The 24,098-nt window shown below is 45.7% G+C and overlaps 1 protein-coding gene across 1 annotated transcript; it reads right to left on the reverse strand.

Moving 5' to 3' along the window:
* Positions 1 to 1,301: 1,301 nt before the first annotated feature.
* On the reverse strand, positions 1,302 to 18,778 carry LOC131263924 (protein FAM135A). Its single transcript, XM_058266207.1, has 4 exons — positions 18,702 to 18,778; positions 7,904 to 8,005; positions 7,299 to 7,504; positions 1,302 to 1,552 (listed from the first exon to the last, which is right to left on the reverse strand). Exons 1-4 carry the CDS (start codon positions 18,776 to 18,778, stop codon positions 1,302 to 1,304), a joined length of 636 nt encoding a protein of 211 aa, XP_058122190.1.
* Between the last annotated feature and the right edge of the window lie 5,320 nt (positions 18,779 to 24,098).

Here is a 24,098-nt window from a genome sequence, read left to right on the forward strand (position 1 = left end):
AGGTTGCAATCATATTCCTTCCATAATGGGCTTGCAGTACAAATACCGTACGAACCGGTCGGTAAACGATTACGAAATGGAAGGCGGCTACCACCAGGGACGGGGGGGGGAAAGTGCACAAGAAAACGGCCTGAATGTGGAAACCGTTGCAAAACACACACACACACAAACCCACACTCATCCACCAACAAACATTCTCGTGAGCAAACGATGAGACGGCGTATGTTAGCTTTTCCCCCCCAAAATTGATCTTTTCTAACGTCTCACTTTTACCCGCCAACGCACATGTCTATCGCTTTTTGTGACACATTGATTGATTTCCGCCGTCGCTTTGTTTAGTGATTCCACCTCCTGCTTCTCCTCCTCCACCTTTCCCCGGCACCCATCGGAGTTAGGACAGCGAAATAGAGGCCACCGTTTGCAGCCGAAAAGTTCAACATGACTACGAGCGCGATAGTTTCCCGTTTGGCAGGACAAATATTTATCCTTCCCGGCGCGCTTCTCTCGCGTGGCCGCATCTGTCGAAGACGAACGAGACGGTGTCGCCTTGGAACAATGCTAAATGATGTGCACTTCCCGCAGCAGCACCATCATTGTCGGGGCACCCCGACATAAGTTGTCCCAGAGAACTTCGACGGGCTTCTCGTGGCGCGACCGGGCGGACCGGGTGGGGCTGATGAGCAAGATTGGCTTCGGATATCAAATGTTTATACTGGCGATAAAATTGCCATTCTATCACAGCTTAGCAGCTCGTAAAAAGCGATCGGGACAGGAATTAATTTCCCAGACTGTTGCTAATGGCGGTGCTGGATGGAATGGTAGTAAATGAATAAAAACGAGAAACTATGATTTGCAGTTTATGAGGTGATCATCAGCATGGCGCATATTACGCGAACGATGTGTTTGTGGTTCAAATATTGTTACAGCTAACCAAACTGTTTAGGCATAAAATACAGGTGTACCTAAAGAGAGCTTGATTACGTCCTCATGAGGTAAATAATATTATTGTCTGGTACGAAGCGACTTCCTAAATTTCATTATTAGTGTAGCTAGTAAACTACTTGGGTTAACATTCTATTTAATTTAATTTATACCTTGTTACTCAAGACACTAACATACACTACACATTATATATTTTCCGGGCACAAGATGCATCGGCGGCATTTCAAAACACTACATCAAATCTGACCTTTCCAGGGCATATATCTACTCGTAATTTCTACTTCCTTTCCCTTTAGGCGCCCTTTAAAAAGTTCACACGACCTGCCGGAAAATTCCGCATCACCATAGGACGGTAATACTCACTTGATGTACGGTTGGTGCAGGGCGACTAGGCTCGCATGGATCCCGATGCTGACGGCGGCCAGGTGGAAGTAATCGAACAGCACCGGCAGATGGTAGTGTAGCCCCCGGCCCGGGTGAAAGTTCAGTTGCAGGGTGCGGGTCGAGGCAAGCGTCAGGATATTTCCGTTCGTCTGCTCGCCGAACCAGAGCTCTAGGTTGAGCGAGAACTCGGCCCGCTCGATCGACTCCTTCAGGTGGCGACTGTCGACTGTTGGTTGGAGAGAGGGAGAATATTATTAGCGCTGTAAAAAACAGGGCTAGGTCTCGAAAACTTTAGAAACACCCCCCAGAACTTTGCATAATATCATGTAGAGCGCATTACTCGGACGAGTGCACGGTATTACTTTCATACGCCACGAACGATCGGCACGAAATTTAATTTCCAAAATCTTCCACCACACATCCGGATAGGACGACGGATTGCCCGGATCGGAGTACCGAGTGTGTGGCGTGGATGGTGCGTTCTACACCCAGCTCCGATGACATGGTAACCAGCGACCGGATATTAAGCCCAACCGTCGAAGAAGGCAAACCAAAATTGCTCGCCGAAAAGCGTGTGATTGAATTTCGCCCAACTTGTTCGGTTCACCGTTCGGGAAGTTAGCTTCTAGCGCTTGGCACCACGGGTTGCGGTACACTCCATGTCGGTAGCACACAACGTCACCTCAAACAATTGCACTCGTGCCGAAAACCCGAAATCGAACTCCGGGACCGCACAATCCAGAATTTGGCGGCGGGTTCCGAATTTTCGTGATCGATAAATGTCGCTTCACTTCGACTGTGCGGTACGCGGATTCGAGAGGGTGACGGTGTGTCGGTTGAGTTTTTGACATCTGACATGGCGTGCGTCCTTGCCCTCCACCGGATTGTGGTGGACCACCACCGACTCCCGGTGGGTGCTTCCTATTCTGAGAATTTCGAACCCGCCCGTGTGAAGGCGTTGGTGATTTATTCGTTGACATTTTTACGGTGAATTAAGCACAACAGCAATTACATTACCATAAGCTTCTGGGACGGCGCTATGGGTGCGATATTCCTGGACCTAAACAGAAGCCTGTCTGAGGGTAGAAAATACGGATGCCAGAATTCAGGTAAGAACCCTGTGAACCAGCCCAGTGAGTGTCTGCCAGAAAGTTGCTCGATGAATGTTGCTAGTTTACATAGCTTGCGATGGAACTGGGTGGTTGCTGGATGTGCGTGTGTTTGCGTCCACAGCACGCAGAGGCCATGTGGGAAAACTCTTATGAGATTTTAAACTGATTTATCCCTCACTCCCTCCCTCCGCTCGCAAGCCATCCGCCACGTCGAAGGAGGGCATCCGGGTCCGGGTCGTTAAGGGACCTTTTCTGCGATCGAGACGATTTTTCCGAGACATCATAATTTTCCGACCGTAATCAGGGCCAGACCTAACGGGTCAATTAGAGGAGCATGAATTCCGCTCAAACGGGCACCCCGGGAGTGTAACGAGCTTATGAGGAATATTTTAATGATGTCACATTAAATTAATCTGATCATTGTGCATAGTGGAGAGAAAGTGCTGGGATGGAGAGAAGCAAATTAATTTAGTCGTTATTTTCCGACAATTTAAACATGGTTTAAGTGGTTTCGTCTTTGTTCGCAGACAGTCACAGGTGCTTGCTGAACATTATTTAATCGTTAACACTATGTTTAATGTTTTTTTTACACCATTTTAATGATTTTATTTTACTTATGTTTTACATTCTTTCAAATCGACTTGTGGGAAACTAAAAGTAATAATGAAACTATTCGAAACCTTAATTCTGCCCGTCCCCGTCGATAAACAGGGAACACAAGGTACTTATGTCACGCGTCAGTCTCATCAAAACGGCACTCGACGTCATACAAACACCGGCAAACAACACTTCCTAGTCTCGGCTTTGCGTGCTTCAACTTTGCCAGCACGTGTTCGGCCGGGGCATGTTTCCACGAACCGGCCACTAGAAGATTAGTACGCTTGCCGATACACAATACACCCTTAAATTCGTGTCATTCACCGGTTCGACGCTTGCACAACACGAACGGGTAAGACACGGAGAAGTTTCCCAGTCGGTCCGTAGTACAAACCACTTACGGCTTCTGGGCTGAGGCTGAGTAATGCTTCAAATTGATGGATTCTAACTGGGGGAAGCATGAAGTGGTTGAATTTGAAAGCAGTCTCACGTAATACATTTTGAAACTCAAACTCGTAAAAGATGGAGTTTCCACTATGTAAAGACCATGTTTATAACATTGTTTTGTTGTTTAAAATTCTTCTAAAATTTGTTTCATTCTTTGTTTTGATCGTTTAGAGACGAAAATCTAGCCAATTCTCCACCGATAAAATGGGCGTATTGATGTCAACCGATCAGCTGAAACGCCGGAAGAACATTGACGTATGAGTTGAGGAAAAGACGCACAAGAGGTAAAGTAAGAGGGACTTTCAACGGCCCAACGGTTGAAGTAGCGATTAAGTACTATTAAAAAGCACTCGTGCACTGCAGTTGGCATCTAATGGCGCTCGAATTCTCTCGGATCGATTCGCATCCCCGAAGGGTCGACCAACCGTGTCCTGTGTCCTTTTCACCAGCGTGCGAAGCGGGAAAGAGGATGCCGAGGGGGGGGAGGGGGCGGATCATACTCGACCTTTAAGTCGTCGGTATCCTTTTTTACTTTTATTCCCGTCTTAATGTGGCGTCGTTTTTGTTTGCTCTTTCCCTTTTTCCCTCTTTCTTCCTGTCGCGGCAACTGAATCCTAGCAATAGTATGTAACGGACGCATTTGGTAGCGGATCATTTTCCACACGATGTTTTGTAGAGCTTTTCCACTCTTTTTTTCATTATTTGCGTCCAACTCAACCTGTGCTGGGGATGCGAGGGAAACTCGCGGAAACATCGAGAAGATTATCACGTTTTATGAGAGTGCTTTTCATTCGAGTAGTTTTTGAAACGCTCCTCTCAGTGTTTGTCGGTGCAGTTGCGTGCGGGGACAAGGTGAGAGGAAGCGAAACAGTGGAAGAACGTAAATTTGTTTTTGTGTAAAGTATGCGCCTCCCTCCACCTTAACCTATTTTTTTCCTTTTTACCTTTTTTCTTGTCCCTGCGTTGTGCTTGCATTTTGCTGCCTTTTCTGGCAAAGCCAATGTTGAGTGTATGGATAATATTTTGTGTTTTGTGCTATTGTATAAAAATAAATTCTATTTAAATTATTTTTTATTTAATTATGAAGAACAATTCGTTATATATGATACAAATGCACACTAATAAAGAGGAAGTAAAAGAAAGATTAATAAACTCTACCCTTTAGTTCTGGACAATCGATTATAAAAATTATTATAATGTATGAAAAAAAAAATAAAAAAAAACTATAATATGTGTCTAAGATACTGCAATGTTTTGATAAACAAATTTTCAGAATAATATTTTGATTGGCGAATTGTCTTTAAATAGTACTTTAATTTGTATATGGTTTACGAAAGTAAGTTTAATTCTTTTTTCAATCCAATTATAATCATGCACATGTAAAAATCCCATGTCAGAATATTCAATTGACCAATAAATATGAATTTGTAATCTCTCCTCCACCATACGGTTGAATATTGTTATTCGATTTTCTCTTCTTCGACGGCAGCTTTTTCGAAGCACTCTTACTGCAATGCCACATATATTACAATAAATTCAGCTCGACAAGAGCACAGTGGAGCGAACTGGGCACGTTTCGCATGCCATCAAACGCTACTTTACAGTTCGTTTCAAAAAGGTTTTGCACCACAGCGCACGCATGGGAAGGAATCGTTGCCAAAATCGATTCAACGAAACACAACACACTCCCAACCAGTTAGCCATTCTCGGTTCGGTTCCGGATGGCGGGAGGTCGTACGACGTTCTGCTGCAGTTAATGCTATCCTTCGATCCGGGGTCCCTTGGCAGCGGACTTCGGTATCGATCGATCGGGCAAGGGGCAGCACAATCCGTGGAGTTCATCCGATTTCAGCCCATCTGCATTCCGCCCTGAAACCACCTCGACATTCTCGAACAGCTCCCGACACTCTCCCCAGGGCCACTTTCGAGCTTGTGCAGACCCTCGAGTGTTTGCTTAGCAGCACGTTCGGCTGGCCAGCTCAGCTCCTCGAGGTCGACCCACTTGGGTTCGGTGCCATTTTCGCTGCCTTCTTGCTGCCATCGCAAAGCCGTGCCGGGGGTTTCCACCAAGGCGACCGAAAAACCGGACCCCCCCGGGACAGTGGAGACGATGGGTGGGGTGGTGCGAAAGGTATCGAATTTCTGACGCCCCTTTGCCAGAGTTGGGCGCGTACGAACGAGTGTACGGTACATCCGTACGTACCGTGTATCTGGCCAGAAGCCCAGAAATTATGCACAGACAGTGCTCACATTGGCAAGTGTCCCATGCCCCCTCCCCTCCCTCCCTTTTCCCAGGCGAGCAGAATCACGCCACGGAATGGTAGTACGGGGCGCAATTGAAAACGAATGTGCGCATGTTCCCGGCCATTCATTCATGCAATCTCATGCTAGCTCATCAGCACCAAACCAGAGTAGGGCCTCCGATTTGCCTCACAGTCTTGGGATGGTAACGACCGGTCGGGGAGGGAGGCGATATGGGGTGGTGGCATATGAAAATATGGAAAAGTGGATCCTAAAGGGACCGGACGATGGAGTGGGGTTTCAAGCCACACTCGACCCGGAGGTCGGGGCAGACCCTCGCAGCGTAGGGAAGGGACGTGTTCGGTTGGTACGTCGGTTTTCGGACGAATGTGAGACTACAATTTACGATCTAATGGGTTTGCATACGTAACGACCGAATCCGGGCCAGACTCGTCCCAGAAGGAAGAAGGGGAGGAACTTCGGAGCCCTCGGAGCGCGGACTCGAGCGAGCACTCGAGTGAACGAGATGGAGGCAAATAAATAGAGTGATAGACAACGTCGTTACTTGCCATAATCGTCATACAGTGTCGAACAAAAGAGTGTAGGACCCGTACTATTTTTCCATTTTCTTGTTTTTTCAGCGAACTGAATGTCTTTTATGTATCGTTTGTCATATGGTTTTGGCTCTGAGGAGCTATTTGTTTTGATGATCATCATAAACAAACGCGAGACGATCAATAAAAAGCGCCATTACCACCACAATATCGTTAAATACTAAAGCATTCATAACCATTATCTAGAAAGAAACAAAAACTGTTAAGTCTGCTTTAAACGGTAGCAACGTTCCTTTAACGCTAAATGCTCAACCTACAAACATCTTCTGAATCCCAAACTAACACTTGAAAACTAAAATTACCATGGTTATTGTAAACTCAATGCTTTACAAGTGTTGGTTGAAGGTTTCCAGGTTTTTCATGGTTCTTTGTTTTTCAAAGGCTCTTGGTTATTCCAATGTCATTTGACTGCTATCGTTTAGTGAAAGATGCTATCATTTATTAAGCCAATGAAGACCGCTTTAAACGGTTGAAATAATCATTCAACGCTAACGGAAAGTATTAAACACTTTCTGAATTTCCAACCAGCACTAGTAAACCCAAGTAACCATGGCAATATGATTCGCTAGTATGAAGAAACAGCGTTGAGAAAATGATAATGCAGTGCAACTAAGATGGTTGAAAGGTAACAACTGTGGTAAGTGCAGAACCTTATTACAGTATGATATAGTTATCTTTACTGAAACATATTTTCTTATGAACCATATGCACCTCAGTGTAATATTCTACGCACACTTCCGGTGCCGGTTCTAGAACGTTCAAATAAATTGGATGCACAAGGTGTCGATTTGATAACGCTGAGTGCTTTCGTGTACGCATAACAACGAATAAATAAAAGATACGATACCGAGTTGAGTGGCTCGCACGCAATCTCGGGAAAGGACCACCGAACCCCAAAGGCCTCTCCTCGCATCCTCGAGAACATTCTAAGCGGGAGTGTTAGTAAAAGCCCAATCATTACCTAGTAGGTGCGCCCGGAACATGATGACGTCACGCAGCGACACTTCCTCGTTGCGATAGAGGATCTGAAAGACACGCGACGCCCCGGCATCGTCGATGATGGTCGCACCGGAACGGCTATCCGAGCTGGTGGTGGGTGAGTTGCCACTGCTGCCCTCGCCTCCCCCACTCATTCGCGCTCCCCGTTCTCCTCCGCCCATGCCATTACTCGACGGACCGGGGGTGCCCGACACGGAGGAACTCGTGGCGGCCGAGTTGGGCGTGGGCATCGAGCTGCTGGGCATCGACGAAAGGGATCCTCCACCACCGACACCGCTGCTCCCGACCGACGGCGGGCCCACTTCCGGGCGCCCACCCGTGTTCGCCAGCAGAGGAGCACCATTGCCGGCGGAGTTGGTTCCGATCGCCACCAGGCCGGCCCCACCGCCGACGCTTCCGGTGTTACTGCTCGGCAAGGAGCCACTGCCGGTTCCGCCCGCGCTCGCTATCCCACTCGTGCACGATCCGGCTCCGACGCTGCCGTTGGTCGCGCCACTGTTGTTGTTGTTGTTGTTGCTGTGGGTGAAGCTGCTGCTGCCACCGCCGCCATTTTGACTCAGCACCGACTGCACGGAGGGTATGCCGGTGGTTGCCGCGTCCGGCAGGCACGTTTCGACCTGCACCGGAAGTCGGGGTGACACGCGCAGTGAACATCGCACTTGATACAATCTGCAAGATCGGAAAGGAAAAGCGGGCGAGAAGGTTAGTCTATTGGAGTTCGGAACTTCTTTGTAGGGGTTTCAAAAATAAGAACTTTAACTTTTCAAGTACTTTGTATCAAAATCAAATGGCCACTTGTCCACCCGTCTGAGATATGTATACACTGCCTCGGAGCGATTAGGATATCATTGGCGCCGGACGTAGGATTTACGCAGCCAGCATGATCCTATCGTCCGAGCCCATTTTTGTTGCGTTAGCCTATTTTTCTTGCCCGAAGCACAATGAAATAATCCATCGTTGAACCAAGCTGACCAAACGCTGCTATGCACAATTTTCTTCCCTCGGAAAGAATGGAACCATCGTAAAAGCATCGGTTCCGAAGCTTTTCGCAAGCATTTGTGAGTGACAGTTTGGTGTTCGGTGTGCAAGGGATGGGACACGCGCCACAAAAAAAAACAGGAACGTGGAAGGAGCTGCACGCTGAGCCCACCGGGACACCAGGAACACCAATGACGTCCTCTGCCAAGCGACAGAATAATGGTTTTATGACCTCGTTTCGGTCTCCTGACCGGACCGGAAGGGGGACAAGGAAATGAGGCTCGGCACGGCCAACCAACGCTGGGTGGATTAAGCGTCCGAAAGAAGTGGCTCAAACTGTCAGGATCAGATTGTCACTGTTACGAAGTGCTGGTCTTTTTCTACTTAGTACCACAGGTCGCTCAACCCCGAGTCGACCCGGGGTCACGGTTCCCAAAAAAAAAAAAAAAATGCACGTTACGCTTTGTCCTGTTTTTGGGGAGCCGGCTCTGGTTAGGGAAGTTTTCCTTGGTGTGCCGAACCGAAAACATTATTTGGACCAGGATGTCGGTGACATGGTGGTAGGTCTGGCCTCTTTTCAACGTTTTGCCCTATTTTTTGTGAACATATTTTTCAGACATAGGCAATACTTGTTTAAACCTTAACCAACCCAACTTTCCAGACGGGCTCTTTTAGAATAATCATAAATAACAGGGCGAGGAAAGGATTGCAATAATAAAAGAGGAGAAATTGTAGGGCATGTATCAAACGCGAAACAGATTTTATTTTTTTTAAAATATGCAAGTGATTTATTTTACCCTTTCCGATAGTCCATTATTTTAAATTACTGTCATCGTTGAATTTACTATAGTGAAATCAAATTTCACCGGCATCACCCTTTCCAACCACGCTTTTGGCTAGGTAGAATTCGATTTTCGAAGATCCTTATCTGCAACATTTGCGTCCGTGTAAGCTCAGTTCAGACCGACGGAAGAAAAAAGCTAGCGTCCAACGTTCTTCTGCCGTTCCGGTCCATTTGATCCGGTGCCGATCCGGAGGGACGATTTAAAATTAATGATTTCAATATTTTAAACATCGGCCACCTGCTGCAGGGATTTAGTGTTAAGATTGACCCAGACAACACGCCGGACGCGCCGAAAGGGGGAGGGACCGAGCCGGTCGGACGTTAACACGTTACGATGTTTAAGAATGCGTTCAGCCCATTTGTTACACGGTACGGTATTTTCGGCTTAAGCGACCGGGGGCAGTGAGGGGGAGAATGGTTGGGCCGGAAACGACCGGGGAATTCAAACGATTTTTACCCCGGTTTATTCTCTTTTTCGCAATAATCTAATTAAACGAACGACCCGGCAATCTCTAATCCCTTTGAAAAGGAAGAGGCTCCTGTTCGCCGGAAAGGTTCAATCAAATATTTGAGATTTAAAGGGAGAGTTTCAAGTTAGCGTGCTCAAATTTACAGTTTGGTTTATTATATTTCTGTTCTATTATAATTTGGTATGTTGCAATGACAGTTCTTTTCTGTGACATCATCTATTTCTATACAATTTCATTACAATTGTTCTACTAATTTTCTTCAAAACCCAAAATCGTAAAAAAAAACTGTCAAATTCCCAACATTTTTTAAGATAAAAAAGTTGCTTTCACAACAAAATAAAAATCAACCACTTTTATGGATAATAAAGATGTAAAATGTGATCGAAGTAATTGTTCACTATCGGAAGAGTCCCGAAAGCATCCACTAAAAGAGAGCGACGTAAACGATTGTGCAGTAAGAATCGACGAGGATAAAATCGTCCTCGCTTTGCTAACCCGCTGACTAGAGATTTCCAGCGGGGTCGTAAAATATTTTGGCTCATGAAACACCAAGCAAATGGTTGGTTTTAGTACTTTTGAGCCTTTTTTTTGTTGTTGCTGCTGTTTCGAAACGCCGCCGGGAAAGCGGAAGAGAAACGTACGTCAAAACCATGCAGCACATACCACCCGCGGAACGACAGTGAACGCCGAGAGATGGCTAAGACTTTACAGGATGGATCCGTTCCGTTCGCTGCCAAATTACCCTTCCAACCGGCCTCCCCTGCCTTCACTCTCCCACTGGATTCGTTAGTCTTTTCTTCACTGTTTTGCTTTGCCAAACATTTTGCTACTTTGGCGCAGCAAAAGTTTATCACTCCGTTTGCAAAATCCCGGCCAGCAGCGGGAAAATTGTCACGACAGCTTGGACCCTCCTCCCCACCCTCCTGTCTAAACCGCATCGCGCGCGGTGGAAAGCTGGGGGCAAGATTTCTACGCTGGAAATCGTTCAAGGGAGCATTCGAAATGATGCTGAACTTTCCCGGCAAACGGGAAGGAACATGGAAAAAATATAAAACCTTCCCCACCGTCGAGCGCCGTCTCGATGGAAACGAGCGCGATAAGGACTTGGGGCACGTTCCGATTCGCTGTCCAGTGGGCGCTCGATTGGGGATATCCTTGTGCCCGCGTGACCCGGCTACCATTTCCGGCGATGATCGGTTGATAGACTCGATTTGTGGGGTGGTAAAATTTTTTTTCAACCTTTTATTTCTTCGTTCCGCCTGCGAAGCGATGAAGCCAGCAATCCAGCAAAAGAGCATCGGGAGTTCCAAGAATGGCAGTTAGAAGGATTCGTCCCAATGGGTGTGTGTGTGGGTGGGTGGAATTTTCTTCTTGACAGTTCGCTCTATCCGGCATTTATTTGCCCGGGAATGAGAAGTACTCAATTGTCACAAAGTGGGATGGAGTTTTCAGTTCGGTTGAAGAATTTTCCCACCGCGGAACTTCCAGGACCGGTTTGCAATGGGTGGCTGGAAAAAGAGAAGGTGGAGGGCCTTTCCTCCACAGCTGAAACCACCGCCGGGCAGGAAAAACTGTCTCGGTTGAGAAAACTCATTTCCTGCTCAAGCGCGTGGATAATTTTCGGGTCGTCAATAGCGAAGCCAACTTTCCTAATCGTTATTACATAGTTCTGGCGAATGCACTGCGAGCGAATGTTTCATATTGTTCCGAGAAGTGTGCTTGTGTTGGAAATGTGACGGGAGGAAATTGATTTCGTGAATTAAAATACGAGGAATATTGTTTTCCGGCCGGAAAGATAAAAACCAATTTAACAAAATGATGTGTCTTAAATTAAAAATCACCGATAAACTCAGTTGCATTGTTAACGTTGAGGGAAACTTAAAAGTGATTTTTGAAAACAAAACAGAAATTTTTATCCGAATAAAGACAATAAAAAAGGTAGATAAACCGTCTTTGTAAGATGCGCTGCTTAGACTGATGGCTAGAACTAAACGTTCAACAGGTTCAACGATGGCAGTTATCGGAAATAATCACCCCATTACTTTCCTTTCCTGTCGCAAATCAGCGTTTCATGGCCGGGCGATTGCCACGATTGTTTTGCATTTGACTTCCGTCCTCTTTCGCGAGCTTTGTGTTTGATTTTTCCACCCTACGGCCCGGCACTACGTCACGACTCGCTTTGAAGCGACTATTTTTCATCAACCCATCCCGACGGGGGTAGCGACCGCAACGTCAGGTAGGCCGGAAGTCGTGTGAAAATGAATGACTGAACCGAACTCGGGGAAAATCGTTTCCTTCGCCAGCGTGGCGCCATCAAGGAAACTGGCCTGGGCGCGGAATAAACGAGCCTTACTCACGCGCCCCTTGGACACTTGTTGTTGGTGTCGGTTGGGACGGATGGGGGTCATAAATTTCGCCCTGGTCGTTTCCATATCGGGAAAACCCTACTCGAGTGGTTGGTAGGAAACTGGTGGTGGAAAATGAGATCCCCCACAGCGTGCAGCACCCCAATTGCCAGTCAACATCAATCGGTTAACATCGAGTGGGAGGGGAAAATCGCACCCCACGTGCCTGGCAGTCAATTTTTTTCCTTTGTATGCCGCCTTTTTCGACTGCCTGTGCGGGGTTTTCGTCCTTAAATTAATATCCGACGGTTGACGTACGACCGAAGGTGGAAAATGTTTTTCTTATATGCGCGCGCGGAAAACAACAGTGGCGTAAATTCGTCTCCGCCCGTTGACACTGACCTTCCCAAATGAGTTTCTGTAACGTTTACTGACCTACATTTACAAACAAAACCATTTACACAATGCAAGGACTCAAATGAAATGTAGTTTGACAGCTGCGATTATTTACAGTTTAATTGCAAGACGAAATGTTAAATTGTTTTGTAGTTTGACAGAGCCAAGCTCTAATGTAAGAAACCCGACCTAATTAATGCGGTATTTATTTGACAAACAAACGAGCTCGAATTTTCATCCGCTTTGTTATGTTTTCGTATTTCTAACAGCTCAAACAACCCATTTTGTTGTGATTGATGAAAAGCTGGGTGACTTAATATTATTTAAAAAAGAATGTACTGTGTTTTTGAACATTCTCGAAAACATGTTTTTCTCCTCCGATGGTATCGACCCATTGTTGGGGGAAATGAAAGCAACGGAAAGGAATACTTCACCCATGTTTCGGATGCATTCAAAGTTACGAATGAGTTTTGCTTCATATCCGGTGCCCTGTTATCAGTGGTTAGTATCGCAACGCGTCTGTCAATGTAAATTACAATGGGGTAACGGCATCTTCAACCTGGCGGTGAAGTGCTTGGAGTGGAAAATAATGGAAAATGAAAAACTCACTGCCCTGACACACATTTTCCATAGTTGCACAAGCAAGCAAAACCCATAAAGAGGAAGATGCGCGGGGCGGGTTTTTGCATTGTTGACATATTTTTTCCTTCGTGGACAAGTTCTCCTACCCCCCTCCGTTCATTCCCACCATCGGAGATAATTCCGGACAGCGTGGAATTTCCCCGATGCTGTACGAATTTCTTCCCTCCTTGAATGGTGGCAGCAGAAAAATAACTCACTCCTTAGCGTGACGATGACGACCTATTGTGCTTGTTGGCGCCGTTCCGAGGGACCATCTTCCAAGCCAGCGACCGGGCGACAAACAATGCACTGTGCATCGTTCGTAATGTTTTTCCCCGCCCGCCCCTAGCGTTGGCCACCGTTCTGGCGCGGCCGGAAACACACATTCCGCGAACACATGACCCCGTTCCGATTCCGAAGCCCCGCCGGTGCGTCGCTTTTGCTCACATTCGGGGGGTGTGAACGAACAACACATATTTTCATTTTAATCGGAACTGAAGAAAACTTCCTTCCCTGCCTGATGCTCCTAGATTCGCCCTGAGAGGAAGGATATGACAGAGTGACTGACTGACACCGTTGTCGTTGGGAAATTCTTGCACGGATGTAGTATTTATTTTGTCCCTCGCCAGACCTCAAGCATGTGTGTGTTGAGGGAAACAAAATGATAAGCAGAAAATAAGCAAAACTTTGTATTTATTTCTAAAATAGAGTAAACTATTATTTACATTTCAATAAGAATGTAATTGTAGTCTTTAACAATTACAATTTAGATTACCTGTTCGGCATTTTGTTCGGTTACAAACATTTTGACTTGTTTGAAGAGAAGAACATGATTTTGATTCTAGAAACAGTTCAAGTCAGTCCAATACCGAGTGCTTCCCGGGAAAGCAGGTCGGCAAAGGAACATTTCACTCGAAACCAGCAAACCGTTGTTATTTTCCACCGATTCCTGATGGGTCTATGGGAATGTGCTTTTCCTCAACACGCTCTACTCTTCCTCTTGGGGTCTTTGACAATAGCGTACGCCGTTCGACATTGTGGCCTCCGATTGGTACACAGAGCCACCACAAACAAGGGCTCTGCTGTTGTCTGTGTGCGAATCCTTTCTCTCGCTTCGAATGACACCCTCTGATCTCCGCACGAGTCGTTGGCTAAGCATTGCGATGTCCCAAATACCTTGTCGTCTTCGTACCTTGCTGCCTTTTTGGGGAATAACCGGGAAAGCATCCTACCCGTGTCTCTCTCTCTCTCCCTTTCTCACTCTCTAGTTTCGTTGACAATGGTAAAACGTAGCTCGCCAAAATCCTGCAGCATCATTACGAATGGTACAAATATGAAACATGAATGGGGCGTATTTCGCCACCCGCTCGAGCGATGGAAAATCCATTTTCCTCCAGCACAATCCTTTTTCATTTCCGTTTTGTTACACCCTTCGCCACCACACACACACACACGTAAACATGAGATCCAATCTCGACCAGGATTTGGCAATCCTTCAGCTTCGTTCGTTGGCGGGATGGCGCCCGTCGGTGAAATTAGGTGAATGGCCCTGGCTTCAGAAAACGGCGAAACGGACCCAAAACAAGCCACTAAATCGACTCCAACCTAGCACTCTTTCCCTTTATGTCCCGGCGCGATGAGTTGCGGAACGAAAACAGTACCATTCAGCAGCGACTCCGCTGCACATGATGGAAAAGAACGATGTTGTCCCAAGCGGCACATTGGGCCCGCCCTTTTCCATCTCCACCTGATCTATGCTTTACTGCTGAGCATAAGATTTCTCCCGGGTCGCGCTGTTTTTTCCCATTTCCGAAAATTGGAGATGATTATGCTGGGGCAGACAGTGGGAAATGATGAAGAATGGTATGTGTGCATTAAGTGCAAAGCCAACACCGGGATAGGCAAATGTTTTATGACAGTCTTGCTGCGCGGGGCGAAGGTGAAGCAAGACAAACAAGTAATTGAATAAACATCGCCACGCATCTGGCGTGTCTTAAAGGACTCGGATAAGCCGAAGTCCCATTATTGGTGATGGTTTTGTTTTAAACTTCTCCTTCCAAGATGGCGACAACGGGATGAAAAAACATGGACCCGAGTTTTGTCCGGAAGGTGCTTTGGAACATTGGAATGAGATTAAATGTGACGGAAACCATGTTTGATCTGCATAGGAAAACGTTGTTCTAGATTATATTTATATAATATGTATTCTTAGGTAATATATTTTTTCATGGTTTGATGTTGTGCTTGGCATAATTTTTATGCTAAACAAAAAAAATGTTTCGACAGTTTTCTCTTCTCTTTCCTTTGGATACCAAGAGGCGCAGAATTCAAAGGATGTGTCGGATACAAAGAAACCAGCAAGCAACAAGAAAGGCAAACCGATAAGAAGTCCCTGCTTCTTTTCGGAACCACCGCGGAAGAAGCGCAGGATTGAAAAGCTACCGAGCGACCCCGATTCGTCGAGCGTGACTTTGCATTAACTTTAAATGAGCTCGGGGTGCGCGGGAAAACACTGGTACACACTGGTAATTGGGACATCGGATGGCACAAGATTGTTGTTTTGGGTTTGTCGTACGTCGGATCGGTTTTTCGTTCCAGTCGTCTTGTGTCTGCAATGGTTGCCGGTTGTCGGAAAATATCAGCCATTCATTTGCTAAAGCGTACGGGTGGAGTGTCAGCGTGTGATGAATAAATCTTGATACTTTTCCGAACAGAAGCGTCGGTAAATTTCCACCTTCAGGTGGAACATGAACTCAACGGGATGAATAGTTTCAACCAGCAATAAGATATTTTTAAATCCCGCTTTAAAAGCTTATAAATAAAGTTAGAAATTATATTTATTTTTTTATTTTGATACTGGACTAAAAAGTTCAAACCATCCATGCCCCACCGCAGTCGTGGAATTATTGAGAAAAAATAAGAAAAACTTTGCCCGTCCGGTTACGGAACGGATGGGCTACAGTCCTGGGGCAATAAACTACTTCCAGCGAGCGCAACCCGAACCGGAATTCACCTCCAGCGAAAAGCTCTCAACCCGATTACACTCGAACATAAACAAATAAATTTTAATGAGAAAAACTTTTCCTTCTAGTCCGCCCTGCTCAGTGGGGGAGAGGGGGGAGGGGTGACGGAAGGTTGGTAACCAAAGCAGGGTGGCAAAGGTGAGCGCCATCCTGTTACAAGGACGCACAGGTGATTCATTATACATCGAAACGGGGAAAAGAGAGACCGAGAAAGGGCGAGAAGCCCAAGGCCCCGGAAAAGAGCCATGGGTAAGGGTGAAAAAGTATTTGCCTTCGCGTGGGTAAAAGATACACTCAAAGTGTGTCTACCAAAAAACCGGACCGGAGCTGGTTCTGCTCTGGACATTTCAATTTTAGCTTAAGGCCTAGATAGCGGAAAGATATCCCTGCTGCAGGAAAAGTCCTGCCACCAGTAACCGCAACCTGTGTCTATGCTTTGTGTTGTCCTACTACTTATCGTGAAACGTTATGAGATCACGCGACCACCAGCCGTGCTTGATTTGCAAGTGCATACTTGGAAAATCCGGCTGGGAAATCGGTTTTTGCAACTCTTTCGGCGGACGTGCTGGAAAACACAAATGTCAGCGCTAGTAGCCGAACGGCCACATCCGGGTTGGAAAAGCGGATAGGACTTTTGCGGTATTGGTTCTACTCAATAAATCAGCAACCAGAGAGGAAGCGTATTAATATTTCAACCGGATCACGCACCACTCGACAACATTTTCCCTTGGCCCCCCGTTGGCAATCTTTCGATCTCGGATTGAGCTAATCCTTCGTTTAATATGCTGAAAAATGTATGATAAAGTTGTACAGCCTCCTGTCGGGTGTTTGCTCAGTGTAAGTTTTGCTGAAGAGTTTCAAAAAAGGTTATGGAATTCTGTAGTTTAAATAATCTGAAATAAACTTACTTCAAGTGAATATAATTTATTAAATCTTATCCATAGTTTAAACTATCGAATCAAATATCGAACAAAGAGTTTCCATTCGCCAGGGGTAATCGTATTTTCGATTAATTTGAAATCAGTTTTCTCAATTTTTCGCAGAACGCATTCTGCTGTCCAACAGGCGTGGAATGCGGCCAACGACCTAGAAATGTCACGGTTGGCCAATCAGGCGGGTAGCCAATGGTCCTGCTCGTCTTCGCAATTACGGGCACGCAACCAGACAACCGGGCGCACACGTTGGTCCGACGGAGACCTGATTGATGGTCGTCCTGCCGCCATGGAATCAAATTCGAATTATACCCATTTTGAAAGAACCTCCTCCAGCCAGGGAAGCAAGAAAGGAGGGTGTTGGCCATGGTGGACATCACATTACCCGGCACAGCATACATCAAATTGCGTGTGGAGGGTGTATTGGATATTGTCCTCGGGAAAGCTTTCCCTTGAATGCAATACGGACACTTGCGCGTTGGGAAATTCAATTACCCAACACACGTGCAGCCAGGCCTATTGAGGGACGTAGGGACATTACCGTTGGTCCTTAATTTCAATCCACCTATTGGAGAGTGTATGAGTGTTTGTGTATGTGGTTTGAAATCACCACATCGGGTTCAATCCCAGTCCTATCCCGAAAAGAAGCTACCCGACGTAGGATTTCATCGATTCTATGGTTGAATTTCCACTGCGTACGCACACTAACGAACGCAATGTGCAGTTGGTTCATTAAAATACGACACCAACAACCATATCACGACCTCCCCGGATACGGTCGGACGGCGGAAGAAGGCGACAACCCGGCATTGCTGGAATTTAATTGTAATTAGATATTGCCAGCGGGTGAAATGGCGATCGATTGGAAACGAAGTTACACCGTGACGCGAACGCTTCCTCCGCCATTTCTTTACGGAACTGATTGCATCAAAGCGTCGGTTCAAAGTATGTCCCCAGACATTCCCAGCGGAAATTGGTTGCGAAACTGGAGCTGACGACTTCCGCTCCATTAAGTGGAAAGTGGGAAGAAATACAGTGACACATAATTTGTCTAAAGTAGGAAACAAAGCGCCACAAGTAGAATTGATGTAGCTTTTTACTCTATATATTGCTTTATTACGGTATAGTCAAACGTGAATAATTTAAAATGTGATGGTAACCCAGATTTACTTCATATGAAAGTGTGTAACACGTCTGTCTTTGCGTGGTGCGTAACGAAATTTGAACAAATTTATTCTCATGTTTGCATTACAATATTCAGATAAATTTGACATTAGAGGAAAGGTTATGGTATTTCATATTATTCAGCTCAACAAAAAAAGTTTTCTTTGGTAGCCAAATCTAACTTCATACATTCTTTTTGAAGCACACAAGATATTTTATACATGTTTTTCTAGGTTTTGCCAGCTTTTCAAACTGTGTGATAATTCTTTAAGATTGGTGGCCATGTCATGACTTTTTTAAAATATAAACATAGACAAATCCCTTGCTACTAAATAATTTTTTAATAAAAAAACCAAATAATTTCTTTTCTAAATATAAATAAGAAACGATTTAAAACAAAGCATTATTCACAGCTCATCACAGCTGCCACCCACTGACGTTAGCTAGAACAGTTACCCAGTGCAATCGTTTTCACAAAAGGCAAATGAAAAGCGCTTTGCACCTAATCCCCCGGCAGAAAGGAAAATAATGAAAAAAAACCAAGACCCGAAAGATGCCATACATATTAAACACGAATCTCGTGTCAACTTACCCGCGCTGAAACAGATCCACATTGTAGAACTTGTACAACTCGACCGCGAACTCGACCGTCGCCTGAAGATCGGCCATAATCCCGCGATTAGCCTCTTCGCTCCTTGCGATTTCTTTTCTGCGCCCTTGTTCGATCCGATGGCCGAGCGGCGGCACGTCGTGGTGCAGTATAAATTTTACAAACCTTCACCGCCACACACTTACGCACGAGCACAGGCACTCGCACACACTTTGGGATTGTATGATCACATCACAGCAGGCCCGGCGCAACGTTCGCCGCTTGGTCGCTTAACCAGCTGCTGCTGCTGCTGCGGCGATGGGAGGCGAAAAGTAGACGAAATGAATAAATGAAACGAAACACAACGCGCAGATATTTCTACCTCCACAAACACACAACCTTTTTGGACGGCGCACACCGCACACCGTCCGCCGTTGTTTATCCGCGGCCCTTCCAGCGGGGGAACTGCAAAACTGTTCGCCTTTCAACACTTAATTCGCTTCCGTTCCATTTTCCGGCTTCCGAACGCGCTTTTCCGGGGATGGCTTCGGTAGGGTTTCTTTTTCGACAATATACTTCCTTTCGGTGCACCGCCGTCGGTTTCGGGAGTCGACGACTTTCGTGGCGAAGGAAGGAAGGAAAAAAAATGATAAGACGCACCCGCGACAAGAAAGCACCACAACGGTTTTACATTTTTTCGCCAACTTTTCCCTCCTTCCTTTTTCGCTCCGGGCTCCGGGCGAGGTTTTTCGATGGTTACGTTTTCACTCTACCTTCCCCTCTACGCGTCAACTCCGGCTCCGCTAACCGTATCGAGTCCATTTCCGGGAGCGCTTTCAGCCCCGTTGGCTGGGTCGGGAAAATGGCACCACCACCCAAGCCCGATTTGCCGAAGGCATCGAATACGCTACAAACTTCCGGGCATGGGAAAGGAAGTTGCTCCGACTGCGATCGTTGTTAAGTTTTTTTTTTTCGTATCCACTTTTGTCGCCCTCCTGTAACGATTTGCCGTGAGGGACGATATGATGGCGAGAGCAAGAAAACCGGCCCGGGATTAGATGTGAACGACGTGAAAACGTTTCGCGAGGATTTCAGTTTTTACACTAGAACATTTCCACTCGTTGCGGGTTGTAGAGGGTTGATGTTTTATTCACTTTGTTCGCACGAATCGATCACATATTGCCACATAAATTTTTCCTCATTAATTGGATTTTAAAGAAAAAGAAATATACATTTACTTCAAAATCTTTCCTCATTTACGATAACTCATCTTGTATAAGCGCAGGTCACAACGAGAGCTATAACTGCAATAATAAAACTATCTCTCCAAACAAACATACAAAGCAGCGATTGCATGAAGAAGAAGTACACTATTTTTGAGAGTTCCACATTCAACCGTACTTGACCAAAGATGCATTGCAGGTCGTAAAGCAGTTTGCGATCCACAATTTTCCACTTCCCAATAAACCTCAGGAATCCCGGGACGAATGGGATCGTCGGGAAATGCGGAACGGTTGCAGCAACTGCAATTGCTCATCCTTCAAAGTGCTGTCTTCGAGGAGCACAACAAATCCTCCCTCCTACATCCTTCGCTTTCTCTCGGTTCAAGTGGCAGCTAGGAAACAGGAAAACGTGATAATATCGGCAGTAACAGAGGAAAAGGGATCAGTGGGAAACGCGAAGGGCCAATGACTTCCACTCCTGGCCCGTACTTCCTGCTTCAATTATCGCCGCTCTGTCCGGTTCGGTCACAGGAGGTTACTTTGTTTCACTTCCGCTAAGCTTGCTAAGGGGGGAGAGGGGGAGGCAAACATAGTGCTGGGCGGATGGACTTTCTTCCGGACCGCATCTTCCTTTCATCGAGCATCGATGTTTTTTTCGTGTTTTTTTTCGGACGCTACAAAGTTTTCCACCCCCAAGACCCGGACTACTGGAAGGACGGGTGGCACGATGGACAAGTGCAGGAAAACAGAGGATGTAGTAAAATCCGAACCGTAAAGAATGAACGGAAACGAAAAGCTAAGAGAAAAGTGGTTCAGCTTCGTTGATTTCGTGCGGTTCTTGGGTTGCATGTTTTCTTCCTCCCCCCTGTTTGTATGTGCCTTCCTTCACGTCCGGCTTTCCAATGGCGGTGAGAATCACTCGAGATTGCACGTCGTTTTTCATCTCCGAACTTCCGATGGGTTTTCCATACCCGGCGGGTCCCTTCGGGGAGGGTATTATTTATTTATTTTTTCATATCTTATCTGTTCGGTCGAATCGTTTTCCTCTTAACAAACCACGGCGGGGGGAACGGAGGTTGCCCTGTCCAGCCGCAATGTGGATGGATTTGCAGGAATTGAATTCCTGAGCGTTCTCCCATTATTTGTGTTACTGCTTTTCCGGCTAGGGCGTTTTTATTTCGTTTCAGCGGTTCTCTTGTTTGCTCCGGTTGGTTTTTGGTGTCCTTCTATCGTCGCTCGGTACGATGTCACATGTGGCAAAGGCAGCTTTGGAGGCCGAAAGAATTATCATCCTCTTGTCAAAAGTTTTCCCGGGTAAGGAATGTCTCCCGGTGGCCGCTAGGTGTGAGAGCTATTGAGACATTTATTGGATTGGGACAGACACACACACACACACACACACGGAATACCGATGTTGTCCGGCGGATGGTGTCGAAGGGAAACTTGTTTGTGTCGTCCTAATTCTTAGCCACACTGTTCCGACAGTAATTGCCTGCCGAACGATCGAAACGGGCGCTGAACGGTAGGCTTTCCAAACTTTAGCTAGAAAACAAATGGTTTCTATCCGTTGGAGTTCAGCATAAATTGTGAGTTTCATTTCTATCAATAAATGGAAACATGTGTAATAATGGATAAATTTTTCGACACATTAAACCATGAGAGAATATTTTACTTTTTGAAAGGTTTCAAAAGTTTTTCAAATAAAGCTAGGGCGTTTGGTTCTACAATATTTACTATTAAGAGCTCAAAAAAATTATTCGGGTCATAAATCAATACAAATGGCTAAAAATATAAAATTTACTGAACGAAGAAAACCCGAAAAAGCCTATCTTCTTCTTTCGGTCTGAATGAAAATATGAATCCGAAATTTTTCATCCCAACGATTTCATTCCCTCGACTGTTCAATAAATGGCAATATATCTGCAAAGCAAATACGCTTTGACTGTACACATACACACACACATCGAATCAAGAACCGATCTACCCGTTTCTCCATCTGCTGATACGCTTCATGGCCACATTTCCTTTCGTTGCGGATCCATGCGGGGGTTCATAACCGGTGCACCGAAATGAACCCTGTGTGACCTTTCGGTTTCGTTCGTTCTTCGCCGAAGGAAGGAAGAAAAAAGAAACGCAAGTAGCAGAACCATAAATCGGCCACCGGGAAGTGAAGCGTGGCGATTTCAGCCGTTCTGTTATCACTCCGGAGATAATCGCACGGCAATATACCCGGCCGATAGACATTATGTTTGCCGAAAGGTATTATGAATATTAATGAAATATGGCCCGATGTGGGCATCGCAGGTGTATCCCGATGTACTTTCCAATGGTTTCTAAAATTAAACCAACCCATGCCATGCTGACTTTTATTTTCATATTTGAATTGCGCCTTCGAAGAATGGAAAAATCGATCCGGTGCACGATGAAACACCGGGCGTCTCCATGCAGCTCAGGCCGGGGCCGCCATCGCAAGGACGATGAAAAGAACTTTGGACGACAGAATGAATTCAATTATCGTTAACTGGCAGGGTAATACATATTCATGATCCCATGGTTCTACGATGTCCCGTGACGCGCTCCATTATGCGCTTTTGCCCTCGCCCCTTTTCCTCCGTTGCCGGCTAGAGTCGAACGAAAACTTTTGCTACCGTCAATTATGGGCGCCAATTTTCCGATGCAGGTAACTTTACGAACCTGGCTGGTCGGTGCAAGGCAAAGCAAACAAGGTCCTGTGGCCCAATGGCTCCCGGAGGTTGGTTTTGGTGCGAGATGTTCGGATTCGTTGCCGAATAATAATTGAAAGTAAAAAAAAAAGACGAGACTTATTGGCCAGCATGTGCAATGAATGTGTTTTAGGCCGGAGGAAAGCCATACAAGAAATGCATGCATAATTTGATCAAATTTATGCATTGCATGCAGAAAATGTAGGTACAATAGAACATGACATATCTCTTTTATTTTCATGCACCAGAATCCTGTCAAGGGTAAATGTAGTTCGACATGTAACATAAGTTTCATTACAGCAGAGTATTAAATATGTAGGATAATTGAATGCTTCAAAAAGCTTGGCATCCCACGTCTCACATAATTTTATCCTTTCGCTCAAAGTGAGTTACAAATTTTTGCATTACATCTCGACGAGATTGGTTTTGCATTCGCTCTCCTACACACCCTCATCGGTTGGCCTTACCTCAACTATTTTACTGAATGAAGGCAGTGGATGCATGTTTTCGAATGAAGTAGATGTTTTATTTGAGAACAATTTTCTGTTACCGATCCCTACGCTCCACGCGATAGCTCATTGTTTCCCAGCATGCGATTCGTATTAATAGGCAAACAAGTGGAGTGTGTACGCGCTTGCTAAAAATAGCACCGCGCAAGGTTGAGCATCTGTATGTTACGCGCGTTGTTTTCAGAACGAATGGCAAATTTTAGGGACGAGTAAAAAAAAGGAAAGAAGGAAGGAAAAAAAAACCAGCAAGAAAAACCCGGTTATTGCAGTTCTCCTCGCACACAGTTTTGGCCCAACAGAAGATATGTCTTCCATGCGTTGGCGGTTTTACTTCTTTCGCATGACATTTTTCGGTGTTCCATTAGTTTTTCTTTTGCCATTTTCCATTGCACCACCGGCTCCGCATGGAAGTGCAGATGAAAATTGTTTGCGATCCTGAAAGAATTAAACCAACTAATGCGAAAAAAATACCTGCTGCAGAGAACACCCATACGCATGATGGTGTTAGGGAGGGAAAAAATATTGGCACACAATTGCACAGCCCCATTCGTTGCCACAGCGGGCTGCAGATGGTAGGGATAAGAAAACGGGAACAACTGTGTGACTGACGTACGGGAACAAACAAACAAACAAACAAACAAAAAAGCTTAAAAAAACTAACAAGCAAATAAACTAACATTCCAATCGAGCAAATTGCTCCCAATCGAACCGTACCGATGGAAGCCAATCAGTTCGATAGCGAAGTGTTCATACGTTCCAAAGTGGAATGAAAACGAACACAAGTTTCGCATCGCAGCATGCAAACGCAGCTTCGACCAACGAAAAGGAGTGGCATATTTTTGGTATTTAGAACAAAAAAGTTCAATTCAAATTTTCCTGCACACCGTATCGGAATGCAGCGCATTTCGATGGTTTCCCGTTGGCCAGTGTCGGACGGCAAACCAA

This window comes from Anopheles coustani, chromosome 2 (assembly GCF_943734705.1).
Source record: "Anopheles coustani chromosome 2, idAnoCousDA_361_x.2, whole genome shotgun sequence".
NCBI classification, from domain to species: domain Eukaryota; kingdom Metazoa; phylum Arthropoda; class Insecta; order Diptera; family Culicidae; genus Anopheles; species Anopheles coustani.